At 37.0% G+C, this 25478-nt stretch overlaps 1 protein-coding gene across 7 annotated transcripts in view; it reads right to left on the bottom strand.

Annotated features, from left to right (window-relative positions):
• The window catches only part of SLC12A1 (solute carrier family 12 member 1), an 82536-nt gene extending 62951 nt beyond the window's left edge, over positions 1-19585 (bottom strand). Inside the window, exons 1-7 of one of the 7 annotated variants that reach the window (XM_045822701.1) lie at positions 19430-19585; positions 17728-18339; positions 7271-7405; positions 7043-7118; positions 2628-2723; positions 2004-2099; positions 1372-1467 (exon numbers count right to left, since the gene is read on the bottom strand). In XM_045822701.1, coding sequence (XP_045678657.1) covers positions 1372-1467; positions 2004-2099; positions 2628-2723; positions 7043-7118; positions 7271-7405; positions 17728-18144 — 916 coding nt within the window. In that variant the 5' untranslated portion in view covers positions 18145-18339; positions 19430-19585. The remainder of the gene's footprint in view (positions 1-1371; positions 1468-2003; positions 2100-2627; positions 2724-7042; positions 7119-7270; positions 7406-17727; positions 18340-19429) is intronic. The other 6 variants (XM_045822703.1, XM_045822702.1, XM_045822708.1 and 3 more) reach the window with 6 other exon arrangements.
• Between the last annotated feature and the right edge of the window lie 5893 nt (positions 19586-25478).

Genomic DNA, 25478 nt, shown 5'->3' with positions numbered 1-25478 from the left:
GACTTTTAAAAAATGTTTTTAGCTCAAAAAGGCATGATGTGTATGGAGGTGACAAACGGGAAGAAAGGGAAGGAGAACTTGGAACAATTGCTTCTGCCTCAGACCTTCAAAAGGCAGCCCTACATATGGCTGTATTTCTGTGCATGTGAAAGACTGACCTGGGCTGGTTAGCTGCTTAGGGGGCACTGAGAGTGTGTCAGTGATGGAAAAAGGACCAGAAATTGAGAGGCCTGGATAACTAGATGTTCGTGCAGACATAGTAAATTAATAGCTTCTTATACCAAGCTAGTCTTTGAGGTGCACAGAACTGGTAGAGAAATGACATTGAACAAATGTGTCTATAGCTAGTGGTGGAGGGAGGTTGGGGGATGGAGGAATTGGGCAAAAAGGAAAAAGGACTCATGGACATAGACAGCAGTATGGTGACTGCTGGGGACAGGGGAGTCTAAAGGGACTAAATGGTAATAGAAAAATTATAATAAAGATTGAATAAAAAATTTAAAAAACTAAAAAAAAATCAAACAGTCTTTTACTGAAGAGGAATTTCTTCCACTGTAGTGACTCTTATGGGTTAAGGGGTCAAAGCCCTCTCTAGAAATGTAACCTATTATCTAAGTGGGGCAAATCCCCATTATTTCCTTTGTGCAGATTATATTAAATAAATTGGCTAGCCAGTTCCTTAAGCCTGGCCAAAATGAGAGCCAGGCAGAAATTGTGAGAGGAGGTATGCTGTGGGTAGGATGGTGCTTTGAAGGCCTTGGGTGGGAGACCTGGATAAGACACCCAAGTAGAGACCCTGAAGAACCAAAGCAGAATGGGAAGGGAGAAGAAAAGAATTCAGAACATGGATCAACTTTACCCACTTCATTTTCTACTTAGGCCTGCTTGTTCCTGGATGATCTGAAAGAAACTTTGTTTTGTTTGCTTTTCTTTTCTTTTCTTTTTGAAGATCTTTCACAGCTTTGGCCACTGGAAGCAGAGTGTCCTTGGGGTGAGCTACGAGGACTGACTGAGTGGGAAGTATCAGCACTGTTGGCCGGGGCACTGGGGAAGGGCCCTGCTGAGGGGACCTGGGGGATGGCCTGCAGGGCTCGTCCGAGGCACAAAGGAATGCTTTCTTCCTACACACCTGGTCACTCTCTACTTTATAAACACGTTTACTCACTGGAAATGGGTTGGAGAAGTCTTTTCTGGAGATCTCTTAATATTAGTTGAGAAGAATTTTGCCTTACTCCTTACATTTTGGGTTCTTTTATTTTAAAGCTTTGGAGACTAATTATCAATACACAAATTTTATTTCCAACATTAAACCAACTCTAGACATTACCATGTCACCAAAGCTTGCAGTCATAGGTAAATGAATTGGCTTACCTCCTCTTACTACTCCATTTGTGCAAATGGCAGACATAGAAATACCTGTGAGTGTTGTCACTACCACACTCAGGCCAATGATGATGACTCCAAGACCTGCAAAACCCCCCAAGAAAACTGTTTGGCTCCAGGACTTCCCGAAGTCCTCAGTACTTCAGGAGGCAGCAGCCTGACTCTTGTCACAGAAGGATCCGTCTCCCCACGAAAAACCTGGAATGTTCTAAAGAGTCCCATTCCACGAAGATCTAGGAAACACCTGAAATGTACTGAACTTTAAAACTGAAGCCATGTCCAGGGATCATTTTCCAAGAAACACCAGTCGGAGGAATGCAGACTTGCCTGAAAAAGGAAACATTTACCCAAGGGATGTGAACAGCTGTACACCAGGACCTGCAGCGTGCAAGTTTCGAACAGGACCTCCCGTTCGAAAGGAGGTGGCAGTGGACCGGAGCGAACCGGGACGCACTCACAGTACCTTACGTTTCCTTCAGGCTCCCACTCATCCAAAGGGTTAGCCAGGCTTCAAGGACATGGGGCTACTTTCTCGTTCCCATAAAAAAATATATATATATATAAAGTTTTTGCCTACCCGTAACAAGTGATGAGAGCATTAGATATCTTAGAAATTTTACCTCCACGAACAAACCCGTTAGTTGCTATTGCGGCAGTTGACAACCCAGTAATAGAAGTTACCATGGTGGAAAGAAGAATTATGAGAACTCCGAGACCTGTCAGCAACGAAAGATAAAAGATATTATATTTTACTTGTCTTCCGTGGATTCCCTGTTGCCACAAACTACACTGCCTTTAATTTTTTATGTCCGAGACTTGGGCCCCAATGGAGTTCCTTTGTGCTACAGAGAAACCGGCTTGCCTGGCACACAGATCAAGTCAGAGAGCTGCTCATTAGGATGAAGGATGGTTTCCAGGAGTAAAAGTGTGAGCTGCAGCCCTGGAAAGGAAAAGTTGACTTGTGCTGGTGTCCTGGGAGAGAAACCACCCTGGCTATGAAAAGAGAAAACATGACATTTGACCTTCTCTCTTGCTTGAAAGGAACCTGAGTGAGAAAGTTGGGGGGTTGACAAAGGTTAAATCCTTCACCATTCTTCTTGCCTCTCTCTTGCCTGAGGGGTGGGGGGAGGAAGGAACCAACTTGGATTACCTTTAAAAACACTCCAGAAAGTTCACTGGTGAACAATTTGAGCCTGTGTTGCTTTTACCTTACAAATGATCATGCGGGTCACAAGTTTAATTACCTCCTCTGACATATCCATTTGTGGCAATAGCAGAGGTGGATAAACCAGTGATAGCAGTCACTGTCACGGCTAAGCCGATGATAATCACACCAAGACCTCAGTTGAGAGAGGAAAAATAAAGGCAATTAATCGGTGGAACAATCCATTAGATCGTTTACAAAAAAAGCCAGCAAGTCTAGGATCACATTTCACCAAAGGACCACATTTGAGTTAACAAGCTGGCCTAACAGTCACCACAGAGTAAGTGCTCAGCTTTAAACTTTCCTGCTATAGCAGCGCAGATCCTAGAAACTCAAGAGCTAAGACGGAGTGCGAACTTGCACACAACTAAGCAGCTATGGCCAGTCAAACTTTAATGTGAACCCCATGTATCATGACAAAGTTCTAAGGACACCTGTAAACATCGTAATTGATCTACACAGTACTAAGCTGTTCATCTAACTAAAGAGTGAATGTTCACCTTTCCAGGTAACTATCTTTTTATGGACATTTGGTTGTGTAGGAGTGGAGAATTACAGGTAATATAGCAGATTGTTCACCTAGCAGGGAAGTAATGAGGAAAGAATCAAATTGAACTATTTTCACTCATTGGCTATGTGACCTCTGACAAGTTACTTATTTTCTGAGACAAAAGTGGCAATAAAATTAGAAAGGGTGCATGGGTAAGTGGCTAGCATAGTGCGTGGTATGCACGTCACAATCGGTGGCACTACTTTTTGATCAGATCCCAGCAGTCATAACAACTATTTTTTATGAAAAGCCAGGTGTATATCCAGCCATGTGTTGGGTAACATGAGAAGTACAAGGAGCAAATAAAATGAGAAAAAAGCTTCCCTCAAGAAGCTTATGGTACAGAAGTCAATGATTATAAGAGGGAGAAAGTGGTAAGCCAGAATTTAAAGGAAGGCAAGGGTGCCTTTAGCTAAGGATTATTTTCAGCTAGAGACAATTGAGAAGTAGATAACTCTCCATATTTGCCTAAAAACAAGACACAAATTTGTAAAGATACCCGAGACCATTCTAGACCCTTATAAGCTGGAATTGATACCAGGGGAACATAACAAACTTTACTTATCTTCCATTAGTTCCTCCATATATTTGCCTTCCCACAATTTGCCAACCTAGAAATTCAGTCCTGTCCCTTTGTCTTGTCACTTCTCTAAAAATCTATCATCCTGTCAAGATTCTGTATAAGCCCAAGTTCTAACCACCACTTTGTTACCCATTGCTGAGTCTTTTTCCCATGTGTATGTACACTGCGCGTGTTAGTAAACTTCTGATAGTTTTTCTCTTGTTAATCTGTCTTTTGTCAGTCTCATTTACAGAGCTCTAGGCAATGAGCCTAATATCATTAGAGGGAAAACAGTTTTATTTTTCTATGATATCCTCCTCAATGAAGGTTGACCCCGAATTTGGGGAGAATTCAGAGGTCACAGGCATTGAAATCATACTGGCTCCAGCCAGAATGATTTTGCCTTGGCCTGTTTTGTCTGACCCCTGACATAAAATGGATGCTCCATAACTGTTGGCAATCTCTCTTATTCCAAGGATGATTAGAAAGGTAATCAGCCAAGAGAGGCTGTGATCTGCCTGGACATTCTCCAGGAGAAACGGAAGTCTAAGGAAGTTAAGGATAGAAATAGGAACGAGGTATTGGAGGCTGGCCCTTTTGACACTCTCAGCTATATCCTGGCTCTAGCGGAAATCTTTAGGCTATTTTACTGGTTAGAATGTAGTAGCAAGAGGCTAAGTGTGGGCACAACATGCATATTTGGACCCTATTGCTTTGGCTCTGTACACTCTTGAAAATTTGGTGTTGAAAGAAACAGTTGCACTAAATTCTTCATATCTATGGCAGGAATCCTAGGGTGAGCCTCACCTCTACAACACTATGTGACCTCAGTTCTTTTTACCCATAAAAGTAAGTTTTTACGATACTTACTTTTGCACATCATTTTGCTCTTGACTTTGTTTTGAGTAAGTTTGATATCAGATGTTTAGCTCACCCTATTGATTGTACAGAACTGTAGTTTGCATTTCAGGGCATTAAACCAACTCTTATTTTATTATTTCCCTACTCTTGCTTCTATTTTCAACAATTCTTAATTTATCCTTTGGCATTGATTGCGTACATTTCAGTTAACCATATTAAACCCTGAAACAAATTTTATATACTTAAACAGTGAGAAATTTGCTTCTTTCTCACAAACATAAAATCCCAGTGTAAAAGGCAGCTTAGAGACCATTCAATTCATGATTTTCTCAAAGTACAGTCCTTTAACCACCTGCTTCAGGAAATGCCTGGGGTTCGCATTAAAAATGCCAGACCTACTGAGTTTGGATCTTTCAAAGTAAGTCCCTGGATTCTGCAGTTTTACAACTTAATTTTCCAGGTAGTTCTTATGTACAGCACAGTCTGAAAAACCATTGCACTATCCGCAGCCTATCTCAATGTGTGTCTGCCTATTCAGCAAGGTTCTTTAGCATTATCTTTGAAGAATTAATTGGGAAATAATTAATCCAGCTCCCTAATTTGTAGATGAGAAAATAAAGCTCACAAAGTATAAATAACTCACTTCAGGTTGTACCTGCTTTTCACACCCTTCTTCCCTACCTGACGGTTACATTTATGGGAAACCCCAAATTATTCCCAAAGCAAAAAGAAACTACTTGTATTGTTTCTTTTCTTGCTCAATAAAGGAGGCTCCAACAGGACCCAGGTGGCGGTGACTTGATGAACTCATTTAGCTTTAAGCTTAGAGCAAAGGCCAGTAAAACTGAGTAAGAGTGGTAATAAGTTTCTATTACTCACTAAAGTCTATTTTCTGAGAATTAGAAGGAAAATGCCTGCCATTCAAAGGAAAGGATAATGCAAAACTTAACACTCATTTAGTTAGAAGAACTCTACTCTCTTCTAAGGTAGGATTGAACTACTTAAATAAAGGGTCCTTATTAAAACAACACTGATGTCTGAAAGCATAATAAAGAGTTTAGCAGAAGATAGGATTCTTCAGATTTTATGGTTTCGCAGTAAACATGAGCCTGGATTGCCTGTGAAGAGTAATGTAAGATCTGATTAAAGTTCAGATTATTGCACAAACATATGGATGTTAAATAAGTTGCATTAAAAAGAATTACTCTTGCCCTTGGCTATGCTCACACCTCCAAACAAAGTAATGTTTCTTGATGATCTCAATAAGTTACTAAACTGCCCTTAAAAACCTAATTTTGCATGAAACCCTGGAGCAAAACTTGGCAATATTAAGATGCAGATTTTCCATGGACCAGCATGCACTTACTTTGGGCCCTGTGGCGGTAAGCATTCATTTGACACGCATCATAAAGCCAGCAAGCAGCCCTTTGTCAGGAACCAAGCAGTTGCCAAACATGAAACATGGAGAAACTATGGGAACTGGTTCCAGTTTTTCAATTTACAACCCAGCCCTTTCTTTTTCAGAGTTAGTCTTCTGATGATTCTGAAATGTGTTTTAAGGAGCGAAGGCAATAAATAATGACCAACTACCTTTTAACTGTGAATTGAGATACATTCTGGAGTAGAATCTGAAAACATGTCCAAACCTGTATGTTTTTGATGCTAATGATTTATAAGTCTCCCCCAAGAGTAAATCCATAATGTATTTTCCATACATAGAGTAGAATGCCATGAGTTTTTATCACAGTAAGTCAGGAACTTTGATAAAATTCAAATAAATTTTTCAAAAAATTTTTATTAATATATTCTCAATAAAAAGATTTGCCATAGGAAAAATACTTTAAATAGAATATAATATTTGAAAACATTAAATAATTACTCATAATAATTTCAACATCATCAATTTTTCATTTGGAAAAAATTACCAAGTTATATACGTTATCTCAGTCATTTTATCTATGACTTTAAGCTTCTATCTGGCAATATTTTGTTAACCTTTTTTTCTTACTGGTGATATCTGAAAGTAACACAGTTATTTTCTTTGGAAAATGTTCAACAATTCAGCATTTTTATTAGTCAGGTCACATTTTCACCTGTTTTCCACCAGTTATTTTTACTTAGTGAAGTTTCGCCAATAATCCTAAGGGGGATGGATACTCTGATAAATGTCTGTATGTCCCCAAATATGAATACTATTATTTAAAATGAATGTGTGTCTATATACCTGTCACCTAAAACTCTATGAAAATATTGAAAATTTCCTTCAGCATTTATCTGGTTGGCACACTGGAAAATTCCAGTCCCCCAGGGGTTAACACTTCACCTTTCCTCTCAGACAAACATGGTCTGAGAGAAAAAGTAAAAGAGCCCAAAAGCTCTTCTGTGACCTTCAACTCATGTTCAGCATTAATGGTGAACACAAATTGCTTATTGAGCTTATCATTTACATCAGAGATGATAGAGGAGAGGAAAAAGTGCTTACCAATTCCAGCTTCTCCAACAATCCAGGAGAGGCGAATGAAGAGCATGACACCCCAGATATTCAGCATGCATCTTACCTGTGAATCAAAGGCACATTGACAGGGACGTGAGAAGTGAGAAAGGGGCAAAACCCAGGTCTTTGCAAGTCTGGCGTTCAGGCCTTGCTAAACTTCATCTACTAGAACACTGAGTGGATAACTTTCATTTGTAAACATAGGAGCTTTCTCACCAGCACACCTTTCACCCATCCAAACTTCACAGCACCGGATTTATCTTCTTCTTCTTTGTTTTCAGCTTGATCATCTCCAGACATCCCATCACCGTTAGCCACCCTGTCAGTCGAACCTGGGGCCACTGCCACATTCTGCATTTTTACAGACAGTTGAAAACACAGGATATGGTCAATAAACACTCGGTTCCGTACAAAGTTTGGAGCCAATCAAAACAGTGGACATACACTTTTAGACAAAAAAAACTGTAGACATTTTAATAAGATAATTAATTTTTGCCCTGGGAAGCTGAGTGATTTTAGGCACCAAGACTGCAGGTGTGGTAAAGGAACCTAGGCAGTTCTGCTGGTAAGAATATTACTGTAGAATAAATGGCTAGATTTGCATTTGTTTAGAACACAAAAGGAAAAAAGAGAAAAGAAGGGGTGCAATCAAGAGAGGACAGTCTATCATAAGCAAATGAGGGCCTTTGAGAAGAGGGCCTGAAAGTTAACCTTCCTTGTATTATGGAGGTCCTGGCCTTCCTTCCCTTATGATCTATGGGCTTCATTTTGCTCATCTAAAATAATGAGGACAAAACTTCTCTACTCACATCAGAGTATCTTTAAGAAGATTCAATGAAAGAATATAGACCTTTTATTTTATTTTTAAGAAAAACGTGTGAAGGCACCACATGGCTACAAGGATGCTATTTCTGTAGGGAGAACTTCCTTCAGATGCAACATGGCTTTGCCAGAGAACGGTGCTGTTAGTATTGCACAGACGGAGAGAAGTCTCACCATTAGACAGATAGGCTGAGTAGAAACAAGAAGTGAGTAGTATAAAAAAGGTTAAACCTTTATTTATTTGTTTATTTTCCCTGGGCCTAATTTTGAAAAAGAGCTTTCTCATCAGTAGGAAGTCTATGAATTCAAGGGGAGAGAAAGCAGCTCAGTTTCTCTCAAGAACAACTCCCTAATTTCTCTTTTAGGCATGACCTTTATTTATTTCAGCTGCATCCACTGGATTTAGCCTATCTGACACTTACCTGACTCATTAATGGTTAGACTACACCCAGTGTACTCCCCAAAGCAATCTTCCCAGGAAGGGGTTTGAGACAATTGGGGAAGTTTTTTAATTCAGCACTTAATTACCATTATTAAAGAACAACTTTATTTTGTTTAAATGTTTTAAATGATTTAAGCACAGAGTGATGTGTAATAGGTCTTAGGCAAGGGCATGTTTTCCCCCCTAAAATAGAACTGTATGAAATAAATACTCAGTACTTATTGTAAGAACCTTATTTGGGGATGATTGAAGTTCTTGCCCTTGCCCTGCTCAAGGATTCTTGCTGCTTTGGACTTTGTGTGCATTAGTCTACTCACTGTAAACTGACCCTAATTTGGGCTGTTTACTCCAATTGACTTTTACTTTATGTCTCCTTCCAGCATGTTTTTTTACCTCTCTTTGTACTTAAGGATTTCTCCCAACTTTGTTCTCCTGTAAGGCTTTTTTCATGATACTAATGTGAGGGGGGAAGCCAATGTAATACAATGCAATGAGTCATTGTATGTCAACTGAACTGAAGGAAGATGGTGATGTGGGTTACTTCTTGTCAATGCCAGTCAAGGCCTCATCCAGTAGGCCATCGATAAACAGCATTGAATCCATAAAGTGAACTTGAAGGCCACCTGATCTCCATCTCTTAGGAGCCGATAACTTAGTTTCTTATCCATTCATGCTTTTTATTTCTTTTCTCTTCCTCATCTGTTGGGCATTCCATTTTTCACTGTTTTCTTTGTGTAGGCCACATTAAAAGAGAAAAAGGAATGGAAAAAATCCAAAGCCAGATTGTTTTATTATCTGACAACAGCATTGGGGAGAAAAGTTGGATGACAAAGGATACAACTTGATAGTTAAAATTTAGTTCTGAATTACCCAAGGTATATCTTAATTAAGCATCCTTAAGTCCCAATTTATACAGATAATTGAAAGCTGACATCATATATTCACATCAGTGTAAGATATGAATAAACAAAGTCCATGGAAATGGAGGCTGAACTAACAGCGAAGGACCTGGTGCTCTATACCAACCACAAATGCAATTCACAATTTTTCAGTAGTTACTTTTTAAAAAGTAAAAAGAAACTAGTGAAATAGCATGGGTTCCAATGTGGACCCTTAAATTTAAAATGTATATTTAATTTCTGTAGAATATCATATTTTTTATATTTGCAGTGTAAATATTCATGAACAGTTTAGCACCCCACCTGGTAGGAGGAGCCTGAATCACAGACCATCTTAATAATATAATTTACTTAATAGAATCTATATAAAATATTATCATCTCAATTATATAATTGATATAAATGTAGTAATGAGGTAGCTTACATTCCTTTTTTCACACTGTGTCTTGGAGATCTGGCATGTGGTTTACATTGACAACCAATTATCATATCGATATCATACAGCCAATTACAGATAGATGAAACAGTTAAGGTTGTTTTCCAGTTAATTATAAACTCAACTTTTCTCTAAGAAAATTCTACACATGTAAGGTGGCTGGGTGTGTCAAATGTAACTTTCATTTTCCACAGCTGGAAAATCAGTGAGAGCAGGAAATTGAGAAATGTGTTAAAATGTCCATGAATGTTGAAGAGATTATTTGGTTAGGAGATTCATTTATTGACTTATCAAGAGAAAAACTTTAAAACTTGTCAGTACTTTACATGGGATCTTAATCAAGATCCCATGGCCAGATTAAGAAGTACAAATTGTCAATTATAAAAATAGTCACAGGGTTATAAAGGAATATAGTAATAAAATTATAATAACTATATGTGGTGTTAGATGGGTGATCACTTCGTAAGGTATATAAATGTCTAATCACTGTATTGTACACTGAAACTAATATAATATTGCATGTCACTACAATTGGAAAATGAATTAATTTAAAAATTGTTATTTAAATGTTAATATGCTGGGGGGCAAAAAGATCCATGGCCAGACCATTGGCAGCTACTCATTCAGGGAGAAGGCAATTTCCCTTCCTTGCATTAAGTGGGGATCCCATGAGACAAAGTCTTAATCACTTGCTCTATAAAAGCTGCCCTGGGAATAAAACCCACGTTTTATGATTAAACCTGAACTTGAAGGTTTGGTCCAGGAAATTGCTCTGCTCTCTGATGAACTCTGAGGGTAACTGTGACCCTTAGATCTGGATGAATGAGAATGCTAATTCCTGTGAAAAACATCTCACAAAGTAGACTACAGGATGACTAAGATATTTAACATTACCCTTTAAATGAACATTTCTATCTGATTGATATTCTTCCACTAATGTTTAACAGTTCTTTAATTTATAACTAAGACATCATAATATAATGTGAAAAGAATATTCTGTAGGGCATGTGAGGGAAATAATAATATATGGAAATTAGTAAGGCAATATTTTCTTAACTCTTCAAAAATAGAGTCAATGTAAGATGTCTAGCCCTCCCTCAGGTAAATATGTTCAACCTGCTAGAGTTTCAAAGTTTTAAATATATTTATACATTAGAGAGCAAAAAAACCTTGAGTGCATAGATTTCTTCTATTATCTGTAAAGGTCTGATAGTAAATTTACAAGTACAGAATGCATTCCATTGCTTGCTCTCATGTGGGAGCTGAACCACCGATGCACCACATACACTAGAAAACTTGGAATCTGGTTTGGGCTATTCAATTAATTCAGGGTGAGTCCTCCAGCAAGTTATGTAACCTTTTCCTGGATACTGCAAATGAGGATAAATCCACTGGGTTTTCTGAAAATCTTACTTTGAAGTAATTTACTCTAAGGCAAAATCATTTTTCTGTGTTTGCCATCTTCCTGTTCCGACATGGCAAAGAAAAACTTGGTATCACTTCTTAATAAAAGCCTCTTTTATAAGCCCAAACAGCAATTATAAAGTCACCTTATCATCAAAGTACGGACAAGGCTGCGGGTGGAGGCTTTGTGGGGACTCCGTGGCTGTGAGCTGTAGCCAGTGGCGGGCAGACTTCTGGCTGCTCCATATTCTTGGGACCAAAGTCTGTGAGACTAATAAAAATTTTATGATTGCTGCCTGAAACCAGTTTTTTCCTGTATACTTTGAATTAATTTGTTCACACTCCATTATCATAAGTGATGACCCACAACCTTTCATAAATGCATTTTAAATTGCATCGCTTTAGGGAATGATTATTTATTTACTGAGAGTTTGTACCTGTGCATCAAGTATTCAGAGGAAACAAAATAAAGTGACTCCGAAAGAAAAACAGGAAAAAAAGGCCATTTGATAAAAATTTTTGTTCCACTAATGCTGATAAACTAGTAAAGCTTCAGTCATATACAATTAAGGGGTAAATGAAAAAATTAACGTATTTATTCTTTAAGTTCTAATTAGATACATGTTTTCAAGTTTTTAGCCTGTCATCTAGGGAAAGCAGAAATTTAAGAGCACTACTAAGTAGTTCCATAAATATTTAGGCCTACATGATACCTTCCTCATTGTTTTAAACTTTCCTTTATTATTGAAATGTTTAAACCTATGTACCCTAGGAAGAGTACTGTATCTGACAGACCCACCACTCTGCTCCGACAGTTACCAACAGGTGGCCAACCTCATCCCACCTGTGTCTCTCAGACTGCTGCCCCTGGATTGTTCTAAAACTAATTCCAGGAAGAACCAGAGAATTCTGAAGGTTCATTTCAGGAAAAAAAGTATAATTCTACTAATATTTTATATCTTAATGATCAATATTATTATGTTTGTGCATTTCTAGCCCTTGTGATAAAAGGGAGCATTTTAAATCATGAAAATAAAACAAAACAGAAACAGACTCATAGATACAGAGAACAGACTGATGGTTGCCAGAGGGGAGGGGGTGGGGGTGGGTGAAAAAGGTGAAGGGATTAAGAAGTACAAACTGCTAGTTGTAAAGTTAGTTCTGGTTGCATAATATCATAGTATATACAGTCAAGAATATCATAACTGTACGGTGACATCCTGGTGACCGACTTTTAAGGTATAGAAATATCTAATCACTATGTTGCACACTCTAAAGGAATGTAATATAGTCAACTATAAATAAAAATAAAACTTAAAAAAGGAAATAAGAGGGTTTTTTTCTTGTTTTAAAACTTATTATAAACCATGCCTCTAAATCATACCAATGCTATAGTTTATAATCACAGTATTTTTCCTACATCCAAAAACACAGGGCTCACACGCAAAGTGACTTATGTTTTTGATACCTTGGGCCATAAGGTAGCTATATGTGATAAACCATGATAAACCTGAATGAGAAAATGAAATTAAATGATTCTTAACATTTTCAAAGTATGCTTTAAGGGAACTCCCACTCTACTCACCATCTATCACTAAACTATTTTTAATGGGAAACTAATCTTGTTTGTTTTCACAGAGTATTTTAATAGCAAGAGCTCCCAGGTATGGCCTTGGGCACTAAAAACTCAAACAGGTATGAGAATGAGGGCTAAGTTGCAGAGTTCCACTCCTACAAATATTTCAGGGGTAGCTTTTGGTCCTCACTGGCCTTCAAGGAATTCATTGTCTCAATTTTAATGTCTATTTTATTTGCCTTGGTGATATTTCTAATATCCCCAATTTGAAGGCTAAAGTTCAAATCTGACCTTCAAAATACTTTACAAAAAATTACTTTCTAGAGAACACATTTGTACATTTTGTTTTTCCTTTTATAGAAGATAAACATTTCTATACTAACTTATGTGAGTTAATGTTTTTTGACTACATATCCTTTATTTCTACCCATAGCAATGCTATTTGACTTATAAAATAAAATTTTAGAGAGTAGAGGTCAAACCTCTTTAACTCACTGTATGCAGTACCTCTTGTAAATAAATTGCAAATAAATGCTTTTGATGATGACAATGAAAATTGAGACCTACTGAATTTTGTAGGGAAAGCACCATAATCTCTTGACACCTTCCCAAAATAAGGAAGGAACTGGGATCTCCTGCTAAACCCATCATTACTGAGGTGCATTTTCTTCTTTGTGCCTTTCTTCTTTGTGTGGTTTTCTATCGCCATGGAATGAGCTGAGGCAAAGAACTATGGGAGAGCAGGCTGAGGATGAAATAGGTTATAAAGGACATGGACTTCAGAGTCATGTAAGCGTGGGTTCAACTTATTAATCACATGACCTTTGCTTCTTGACCTTGGAAGTTTGAGTTCTCTAAATGATTGTTTTTTCTTCTAACGTCTACAGGATTTTATAAAACTTTCACCATCTATAAAATAAAAATAATAGAAGCACCTAACTTGAAAAAATGTTAAAAAGATTGAATGAGATTTTGCTAAGTGTGTCATGCTTGATACATATATAGTTTATTATATATATCAGAGTCATATTTAATGCTTTTATTCATAAATTTCTTTTATTACTTAACAACCTAATGATCTGAATGTGAAGTCATTCTTCACATTCTGCTGTTTTTGTTTTGAATCAATTTGTAAACAGTTGACTTCCTAAGAGAATATATTTCCATTTTAACTTTTTAAAATATTTCATACTTTTTATAAACAGTTTATTTCAATGACTTCAGAATACCAATTTTGATAAAAAGGCTATATATTTTTTTGATTCCCTTGTAATTATATCTTTTCTGAAATGCTAACAACAATGGTTGTTAGTAAGGCTGAAAAGGAGTTCTATGGAAAGGTAGCTATAAGAATTAGGCTGGATACTAAAAATGGGATTAGTTTTACACAGTAAAAAATACTAGATTAATATTTGCCAGATATATAATAATCATTATACATGTTTTGATATGGAAAGATCTCCAAAGTACATTGTTAAATGAAAACAGCTGAGTGTAGGACAATGAACAATATTGTCCTACACTTTATATATATATATATTTATTTATATATATATATATTTATATATATGTGTGTGTGTGTGTGTGTGTATAAACATTTGTATAGGCATAGAAAATTTCAGGAGGGATTTTTAAGAAACCCTCAGTAATGAGTCCCTTGAAGAGAATAACTAAATATTTACATTATTTAAGAGAGATTTCATTATATATATTTTAGTACTTGTTAAAATATTGGATTGGTGTATACTTTTTAAATAATATTTTAAATAAAAATTAGCTAGTATAAAAAATATCATCATCACTAGCAACAAACATATTTGAGTTTCTATCTATTGGAGGCAATATGCTAGACTTTAAATTCATATAAAAACATTAGTATTCACAAGCATCTTGCAAGATCATTTGAAGTTATGTAGCTTGTATAACTGTAGAGCAAATAGGGGATGAAGTACTTTTTTTCTGCTTTTAGTTAGAGTTTTCAAAAATCCTTACTTCGTACTCACCAGCACAGACATTTAACTCTTTAGGACATAGATAATGAAAAGGATTTCTTCATCTATGATTTCAAATCACTAGGATTACACATTCTGTCAATATCTATCACTGCTAGAGTTTCACTTAAGATAGAAACTTAATATCTTTCAAACTTATTTTCTATTTTATCTATTAGGACAAATTTGTCATGTAATTTTTTCTGGCTTGGAAATTATAGCTACAGTTTGCACAAAATCCAATTGCTTTCTTACTATATATGTTCTGCCATTTAGTATAAATGTACTGTTCCTATAAGGCTTTTTAAAGTAATATAATCATGGATATAAAAAAGATCACCAAACATGTAATATTTCAACTACTTTCTACTTTTAAATTAAGTAAACACTATCATTCACAATTTTTTGCACACCAAATCTGTGACATATCTTTATATTATCATGTAATGTTCACTCTAGTTATGATTTGAGAAACTGTGCTAAAAGTGTCAAGGGCCACAGGAAGCTGGCAGTACAGTTACATTATGGGCAGGTCTTCATCTTTTATTTGGGGGTGTGGGCAGTGAAAAGCAGGGGGAATAGTAGTGGCAAATTCACTGTCAAGGAAGAATGAGTTGAACCTAAGAAGGTACAACTGTTACTGTCTGCAGCCAAAGGCTATCACAGGATAGAACACAGAGAGAAAGACTTGTCCCTACAACTTTAGTAACACTACAATGGCCCTGGCTATAAGAATGTGCCTATTGTAGATTCTGTGGTTGTATTTGAATTCTGCTCACAAGTTGGCTATGTGGATACTTCTGTGTGATTCAATCAAAATGAAGTACCCTAGATAATAAGGATCAAATTCATAAAAAGAGTAACTTATTACTATACTAATTCAGAATGACTTTTCAGGACATAGGACATAAACCTGATTTTTAATTTATTTAACTCGCTATGCTTTTGTATCTGAGAAAAAAATGCTAAAAGTCAGTTAAGTCCCCAGTCTCATTTTATCATTTAAAAATAATCTGAATCCCAAATAGCTATCACATCTGTCAAGCATAGCTATTGCATTGCTACTGAATCAGATGGCTTTTAACAATGTTCCCTCAGAGTTTTTCTCCCCATATTTAAAGATTTGTTTACATGTTGTGCATAAGCTACTCTTCTCTCTCCAGAATATCAGCCCCAAGGACAATGTTGAGTTTACTCCATTCCTTATTAATAGAGTTAAAATTTTATTTTATTTTGTTGTAAGTTGGGGGTGAATAAGAATGTTGAAATCTGAATCAAAATTTTATGAAAAATCAGCTCTAAAAATGTGTACTGTCCCCTGGCTGGCGTAGCTCAGTGGATTGAGCGTGGGCTGGGAACCAAAGTGTCCCAGGTTCGATTCCCAGCCAGGGTACATGCCTGGGTTGTAGGCCATAACCCCCAGCAACTGCACATTGATGTTTCTCTCTCTCTCTCTCTCTCTCTCTCTCTCTCTCTCTCTCTCCCTCCCTTCCCTCTCTAAAAATAAAAAAATAAAAATAAATTAAAAAAATTAAAAAAAATGTGTACTGATGTGGAGTATAGTGGGACAGAATTTCAGGTCTTTTTAAAGAGGACTTAGGCTCATTTCACTTCTTCAGAGTAAACTGAAATCTCTTTATAATACCCTAAATTTCTCTTTCTGCCGCCCCTGCATCTTGGAAACTCCTTGTACCTTCTTCTCTCAGCCTTCTTTCCCCTCCCTTTTTTTCTTTTTTTCATTCCTCTTCACTCAAATAGAAAAGGAAAGTGACACCTCAGCTTGAGTTCAGGAGCTTCAAGTTGCCCCCTTTTTCAAAAATCTTCGTGGGGGCTGTCATTTGGTTCAACATTGCCACATTACTAACTTCTTTTGATTTTAGTATCAAACATCCCAGATAAAGTCTAAGTCTCAGGTCTATAAAGAAACCAGCCATGCAGCAGAGTGCTGCCGATATAGCACACAGAACAGTCAGGTCTGGTGGGGAGGGGGCACAGGACAAAGTTCAGAGTGCTGGCTCCCCCTGTCTCCACTGGTAGAACCCAGAGTCAGGAACCTTAAACAGCTAAGGGAAGCAAGTTTTGGAAATGGGTTTCCTCATGAAAAGATGGATGAGCAGAAGCCAAAAGGAGATTTTCACCTTTATTAGCATCTTCCACGAGATCAGTGTTCCTAGATTCCCGAGAGGAGACAATCATTTAATTTAAAAATTGTTGAATGAATGAATGAATTTGAAACTTTGTTCCAATAAATTTTTTCTTATCTCAAAACTTGGGCAAGAGTAAACTATATTTGGATATGTGACAGCTAATTATTTTTCTTAGCAAGTAATTATATCCATAAAGAAGTATGTTAATTCCCAACTGTGTTCCAAAAGAACAGGAAGATAAAGTACATCGAAGTATTTTAGGGCAAGTTGTGGAAGAAAAAATCTACGAAGCTTATAAATGATTTGCTACCAGATTAGAAAAAGTGCTGTCTCATGTTTTTGGCAGATTTGGGAACCTTAACTCTATTCTTTAAATAAAAAGTAGTTTAGCCACATCTGCTGCTTCTGTACTTTAATTTAGTTACTTTTAAATGCTTAAGTGCACACTGGAGCCTCAGGCAAAGCTTTGAAGAGGAAGGGATAAAATGCTAAATCTTATAAATCTCTGCTGTCTCTTTAAAGAATGTAAAAAATACCCATGTGCAATAAAGGCTGGCACCACAGTATTAACTACAGCAAGCATCAGGATTTCCTTCTTTCTTTCTTTTTTTTTTTACAGCTGTTGTGCAGGCATTAATCCTAAGGTGAAATCAGCTTAGTATTCCGTTTGACATGTTTAATCAAGTGTGAATTGAATAGACTACAATTGTAAACAAGCTACGACATACTGCCTAACTTTCAGTCAATTCTCTAGTTCTCTGTCCTCAGTCAGTAAACATTTGTGAGACACTTTTGTGTATTTTCTGTTTATTGGAAACTAGGGACAGTGGAGTAAGTAAGATAGACGATTTAAATAGACTTCTTCATTGGACCCTTTTATATTCCTAGTGTCTTTGGAGATCAGGAAATCATCTGAAAGAGGAAGGGAGGCTCCCTGCTTGTGCCCATAAGCTTACCTTTGCAAGTTGCTCATGAATCTCCAGCAGGCTTGGTCGGTTGACCTTGGGCCCACTGACACTGCCGGTGTTGCGATAGTACTCGATCTTGGGAACAGCATCCACCGTGTTGTGGCCAAAAGTTTGCAGGTAGTATGTGTTTGTGTGAGAATCGTAAGCATGAAAACTAGCATCTGTTTTAGTGGTTTCTCCATTTTGGAGGAAATTGTCATAGCACTCCTGTTTCCCAGGCCTAAAACTAATTCGGAATCTGTTCTGGGCTTCCTCCGCAAAAGAGGTTTCCTCATAATGTGGAGGGTCGGTATTATCCACTGCAGCACTGCTCTCGTGGCTCTCGCTTATGACATTTACTTGAAAGCGACTGGTATTACTGGGCACTGAGTCCAGAAACACGTTGGAAGAATTGTTCACTGACATCTTCAAACTAGGTATTTTTTTTTGACTCAGATATTTACTTAGCAGTGGTTGTGGTTGTTTTTAATCTATATATTTCCTCCTCAAAATAAACACTAATGTGTTTACATTAGGGAGCTCCTGGCTTCTGTTCTAGAAGAACGCAAGTAGATTCTTGTTGTATTGCCTCCTATACAATCTTCACATTGTTCTTCAAAGCTGTGATTGACAAAGAAAATTAAACTGGTTCAAAGATATTTAAATAGGAGTGGGGGTATGAGGAAACAGTGTTCTTTCACAAGACTTGCAATTTAAAAATTCATTTCATTAAAAATTACATGTCCAGGAACCCTAAACACCTGAGCAATTAAATCTCATAATAAATAACTGAGGAACTGTTTCAGCAACCAGAATTTCCAATGGAGTCATTAAAATGTTACCTGTGTTTGTAGTGTTTGCTTAGATCCTATGTAGTTGGATTCAATATGATTTTAGAAAAGATATAACTACCAATTTCATACAGTAAGAGCTGATGAGAATATTCTTAGCCTGAAACACAGTTCTAAATGTTGAAACTGCAAAGTGTTTCATGACTGATATCTATATACATTAAATAAGTAAAATGTTAAAATATTTAATCTTCTAAAAATAATTCTTGTTAGTTTATAAAAATGTCTTGTCAAGATGATGTCTCTCTAAATTACCAGATATTTCACTAGCCTTTAAAATGTTTGATTTGCTCATAAATTTGTCTGTTTTACAAATGCTATTATAGAATCTTTAAAATAACATATGAGTATTCAGGGCAAGGATATAAATCACAGTCTTCAACAAAATCATATGCAATATGTAGGTTAAATAATCATGTTCCACTTATTCTCTTTAATGAAATATTCTCAATCTTCACTGATAAATTTGTATTTGACTTTCAGATAAACAGACTACATAATCATTTTCAAAATTTATGGTACAACCCTATCTTAGAGCCTTATTTTATTAAAATAATCTTTTATCAAAGAAAGTTCTATTGCCTCTCTTTAGAAATTACTAAAACTATTCAAGTAAAAGACAGAAAACAGTACTTGAACAACAATTAAAGTAAAAAAAATCATAAAAAATTTCAATTTCAACCCTAAGTAAACTTTTCTGGGAAAATCTCAAGTGAATCTGTCATCTCTTTAGTTTTTATGGAGTATCTCACTTCTCTTTATAGTCCTTGATATCCTCACCCTTCCTCTACTCTTCAGAATTTCCTTTATGACATAATATTAAGTATAATTTTCATCCTGCCCAGGAATGTTTAACTTACCACCGGGAGCCTTCTTCTGAAAAAGTGTAACTTGCTTCAGCATCACCCAGGCATATATGGGGCACTTAGCTTTCAGCTCAGAACCTTAGGCTTCTTCTTATTGGTTAGAATCTTCTTTGAAAGAGATGACTGAGCAATGGTTGGTCTGGAATAATACTGTATGTCCTGCCCAGTCATTAGCCCTGAGGAACCTTAAGTACTACATCAACTAGTAACTAGTAGTAAACCATTAATCCTTTTAGACAGAAAGTAAAATAAATTTTCTTTAATGCATAAGGGAGTTGTATTATTCAACAGCAATTGCCAATAATATGTGAGTAGTGCTGTAGTTGGTTGGAACTAAATAAATTGAATCCTGTCTTCTTATTTCCCATGATTCTTAGTGACCTCCTATTGTTCAGCATGTGCAGAAAATACAGTCCTCCAGAGATAATTTCTATATTTTGGAACTACAAAAAGATATTTGAGATCATTTTATCTTGCTTATAGCACATATTACTCTGACTCTTCTCTGCATGAGAAGTGAGCAGATTGAGAGTACAATCAATGATTTATTGAAAATATTTCTACCTAGTGGGAAAATGGTTTCAAGAAGAAATCAAACTGTGGGTAAGTTTTCCAGTGGCAGTGCTAAATGATCTTTCTGTCTCCCTTAGGGAAACATTGTTATCAAACCAGGTTTTTGAGTTTTGTGGAGGGAAAGGTTTGGCTCACATCCGTGACATGGTGATTATTAAGATGGTAGTGATTATTAAGATAGCACAAACAACTCCTCCCTGCAGGTTCTGTCACGGTTTCCAATTGTGATGATTGAATGAGTTCTCCCTGTGTTTTATAAGAAACTATCCACAGGAGTTCCAGTTGCCTGAGCAGGGTGGTGGTGGTGGTGGTGTGATACAGTGGTTAGGAGCAAGTCTACGGAGTCAGGCTGCTCCATTCCCATCCTGACTCTGCCACTTTCTACCTGTGTGATCTTTGGCAAGTTCCGCAATCTCTCTCTGATTTAATTTTTCTCATCTCTAAAATGCAGTTGTGGATCATAGTTATAGAGTTATTGTAAGGATTAAGTAAGTCAATTTGTGTTTATACTTAGCTCTTGCTTTTACTATTTTAGTAATACTTAACAATTAGTGACTTTTACTTAGTCACATCCAAGATTCTGGGGTGAATCATTAGAGACTAGAATAGGTACTATGCCTATTAAAACAGGAGGAAACGTAGGTTGGTGAACAGATAACAAGATTGTAGAAAGGGACTTGGAGTTACCTAAGTAAAACCTCTCAGATGCTCTTGGTCAGGTAATTATCTTGCTACTCAGGCCAGTATCATGAGGCTGTATCATATCAAGGTCTGTCCAGAAGGTATCTAGCCACATAATAGAGACATTTATTGAAGAAGATGCAAGCTATAAGAAACATTGTACATTGTACAATGGCACCTCAGTCCCCTCAAAGTAGGCACCTTGGGACCTCACATAGTTCTCCCAATTGCCATCAGCTACCCTGTCATATTTTCCTGAATCTCATTAACAGTCTGAAATCCCTTCCCTTTCAAAGGTGGTTTTAGTTCTGGGAAAAGTCAGGATTTGCAGGGCACCAAATCTGGGCTGTAAGAGGGCTGAGCCATCTGGGTGATTTGATGTTTCGCCAAACATCTCTTCACGAGACATGATGAATGAGTGGATGTGCTTTTCGTGATGAAGCTGCCAATCGCCTATTGCTCACAGTGGCCTTCTGAGTCAGCCTAATAGTTTCCATGGAGGAATCTTCAAGCTTAATGCAAAATTTGATGCCTATGGTACATCTACACAATGGAACACTACGCAGTGGAAAGAAAGAAGGAGCTCCTACAGTTTGTGACAGCATGGACAGATCTGGAGAGCATTATGCTAAGTGAAATAAGCCAGGTGGTGAAAGACAAATACCATATGATTTCACCTATAAGTGGAACCTAATCAATAAAACAAACAAGCAAGCAAAATATAACCAGAAACATTGAAATAAAGAACAAACTGAAAGTAACCAGAGGAGAAGTGGGAGGGATAATGGGGGGGGAAGGGGAAGAGTTTTCAGGAACACATACATATAAAGGACATATGGACAAAATCAAAAGTGGGTAGGAACAGGGGGGAAAGTGGGGATGGCTGGTGTGGCGGGGAGTAGTGGGAAGAAAATAGAGAACTGTACTTGAACAACAATAAAAGGTGTGAAAAAAATTTAAAAAGAAAGAAAAAAATGATGCAGATTTGTTTCTCTACTAGCTGTCATTTGGAATATGATGGCCACACAGTCCACATGCTTACTCAAAGGCATCTACTGCCCCCACTGACTAGTACAGTGAAGTCGTCATTGTTCACGCATGTGCATTCCAGTCCACTCTCCTTGGCTGCCAGGTTACATCAATGTTGTGCAAACATTCTTGTTATATTAACAATGTCTAAACTTCCTCTGGACGGACTATATATACATATACATATGGAGAGAGAGATTTACAAAAATGCACCTATAATTTCTGCTCCTAAAGGCCACTGGGACAAGGCATTTATCTGTTCTACAAAGGATTCTGACTTGCCATATAGAAGGTAGTCAGGCATATGAATTAGTCACATTTCAGATTCAGCTAGGTGGGGATGGTTATTTAAATCAGCTGAGATGAGGCTGAAACCCCAAACAAGTCCTATTCACTGGCCCTGGACATGAGCTGTGGACGTACTTGCAGTTACTTCTGCCACTCTAGTCTCTCTCCCTTTAACTGTTCCCCCAACACCTGCCCTCTTTCAGGAGTCTACCTATTTCTCTCTTTCTTTGTATTTTTTGGGGGGAGGGGGATAGAATGGACATTTATTATATTCCCTGTCTGAGATCTGGTGCCGGGCAGGTTTGTTGTGTTTTGCTTTTGCATTTTCACTATGGTAAAATACACTTATAAAATTTATTGCCTTAACCATTTTTAAGTGTACAGTTCAGTGATATCAAATGCATTCACGTTGATGTGCAACCATCACCACCATCTATCCCTATAACTCTATGTGTTGTTTAAAAAAATCTCTATACTAATTAAACAATAACTTCTTATTCTTCCTTTCCCATTTCCCAGTCTGTATTTATGATTTTTACTACTTTAAGAACATCATATAAGTGGAATCATATAGTATTTTTCTTTTCATAAATGGCTTATTTCACTTTGCATAATGTCCTTAGGTTCATTCATGTTGTAGCATATTGAAGAATTCTTTTTCAAAACTGAATAATACTTCATTGTATGTATAGACTACAATTATTATTCATTGATGGGCACTTTGATTGCTTCCACATTTTAGCTGTTGTGAGTAATGCTGCTAGGAATATGGGTGTCCAAATATTACCTGGGTACCCTGTTTTAAATTCCTTGGGGTATATACCAAGAGGTGAATGAACTCATGGTTGCCAGAGGAGAGGCATGGGGGTATGGTTGAAAAAAGTGAAGGGAAATATGAGATATAAACTTCCAGTTACAAAATAATGTATACAATTGGGGAATACAGGCAATAATATTGTAATAACTTTATCTGGTGACAGACAGTTACTAGGCATATTGTGGTGATCACATTGTAAGGTATATAAATATAGAACCACTATGTTGTATACCTGAAACATATAATATTGTATAAAACTATATACTTTAATAAAAATAGAATCACCATATGATCCACCTATTTATTTCATAAAGTTTTTTGTTCTACATCAGACTGTGAATGCCTGTGATAGCAGTCAATTTTTTTTTCTTGCTGACTGCTTGACTACAGGGTAGTGTGAATTAGTTTTAGTTTTGGTCTTACATCAAGCAGACACTGAAATTCTAAGACTTTTATCTCTAACTGTGAAATAAAAGCCTTTGTTCTCTGTTAAAGAGATTTGGACATCCTGGAGCTGGGGAGATGGTTTGGGGGATATGAGTGAAGCCAGCCATAAATCCAAACTTGAAAGGTAAACCTGAGTTAGGTATTTCAGACTGGTGGGTAAAGTACCAAGGGAAACCTGTCTGGCGGTGTGCTCTTCTATCTCTCTTCCTATCCCCCTTGACAGGGCTCTTGGGAAAGGACAGCTGGGGGATGATCTGGCTATGACATTGGACATCTATGTCTAGAAGGGTTAACATTTCAAAAAGTCTCTATGTTGTGTCCATACTAGAGCCAGCCTTTAAAATTTTTCATATTGTTCCTTGCTGTGAAACTATAGAGGCTGGCCTCTCTTCTTCTCTCCACACAAAATGTCTCAGGTGCACAATAGGCCATGAATATATCCCATTGCTGAAGGGCACTTTTGGTTAAAATAATTTCTCTCTAGAGGGATTGAAATAATATTACAGTGAAATTGATATCTGAAAAAGCTTGTCGATATTGAACTTTCTGAAATAATGTTCATACTTCATAAAATTTCCTTTTCCCTTGGTTTGGGTATTTTTTTTCTGAAATAAAGATCTAACCTTGTGTTCTAGTCACCAAAATAAAGGGACTTAGTAGCTCTCTTTCTTGGCAGACAAATGGAGCATCTGGTACTTAGACATATATCCTGGTGAGTACTTTAAAAGCCTGGGTCCCGAAGAAGATGCCAAGTGTCCTGGTAAATACAACTTTCAGTGTGTCCAGCTGACATGGCTCAATGAGGTGTTCTTGGACCAAATAACTTTTTGACTACAAGATGTCCCAGGCTGATACTCCTGTACCTACTGGGGTTTAAAGAACCTTGTTGAGGTATGGGTTTAGTCCAGAAGATCTATGACCAACCAGGATGTGTTCTAAATCTACTAGGAGATAGAAAGTGTCTGGGAATCTCACTGAGGCAGCTGGTTTTGTGGTGCTGTAGCCCTGAGCAGTGACCATATTTATAAGATATGTAGAATTATGAGGACAATGTTGGAGTACAGCAGGATGTTCGCAGACAAGGACTCTGACACTAGATTGCCCAAGTTCAATTTCTAAAGCAGCCACTCCCTAGCTTGGTGACCTTGGGAAATCAGTCTCTCTCAACTTCCGTTTCTCATCTGTGAAACTGAGATAATAAAATGGAAATAGTAGTACTGAACTCAAAAGATTGATAAGAGTATCATATCACATAATTAATAAAAAGCACATAATTTAGTGTTCACTCTCAGTAAATATTACTCATTCCTTTTAGGTATGTTTAGCAGTTCTTTGTTCTCAAGTGACACAAATATTTTTTGTATTTGTTTATCTCCTGTTAGTCCTCTATTCAATGATTACAGAGAATCAGAATTTTATAGCTTTAAAGAATTTGGAATTATATAATTCTATCTTTTTACTTATCAAATAGATTGAAAACTGAAGAGGTTCAATAATTTATACTAAATCAGTGCTTTTTAAATTTTAAGAACTTCTGTAACTGTTATCAATGAGGATAATAATGATAGTAAGTTATGTTTGAATAGGGCTTTATGGTTTTCAAATTCCTTTCACATTTTTTGTGTCACTTAGTCCCCTCAGCATCCTTGCAAGACATATAGGATAGGTTTCTTTATCCTTGTTTTGCAGATGTGGAAAATAAGTCTCCTGTAAGTAAATTTATAGATCATAAAGCTTGTTCTTAGCTGGGCCAACATGAAAATTCCTATCTCTGAGTTTGGGCTCCTAAACTAAAAAAAGTTTTCATCACATCTTAAGCCCTCATTCATCTCAGATTTCTGGGTTTCCAGGCATGCTTGTAGAGTTCACAGGACTGTAGGATTCAAAGGGCTGTTAGAACCCTCTAGTTAGCTTCCTTACTGAAGTCCACAGAGAGTAGTTGGCTTGACCATGTTCACATAGCTGCCACGGCAGCAGGGCAGAGACTGGACTTCCTGTTTCTGGAACAGTGCTCTTCCCACCAGATCACACTGGAAACTCCATTCCGTGCTGTTTATAAAAGGAGAGAAGGGCACTCTCAAGGCTCATCTATGTTGTCACAAGTGGCAGTATTTCATCTTTTCTTGTGGCTCATTTACACACACACACACACACACACCATTTCATGCTAAGAGAAATAAGTCAGACAGATAAAGTAAAGCACCATAT

This window comes from Phyllostomus hastatus, unplaced genomic scaffold, assembly GCF_019186645.2.
Source record: "Phyllostomus hastatus isolate PE091 unplaced genomic scaffold, TTU_PhHast_1.1 phas_scaffold_501, whole genome shotgun sequence".
Taxonomy (NCBI): Eukaryota; Metazoa; Chordata; class Mammalia; order Chiroptera; family Phyllostomidae; genus Phyllostomus; species Phyllostomus hastatus.
This window is presented reverse-complemented; position numbering and strand designations above follow the sequence as displayed.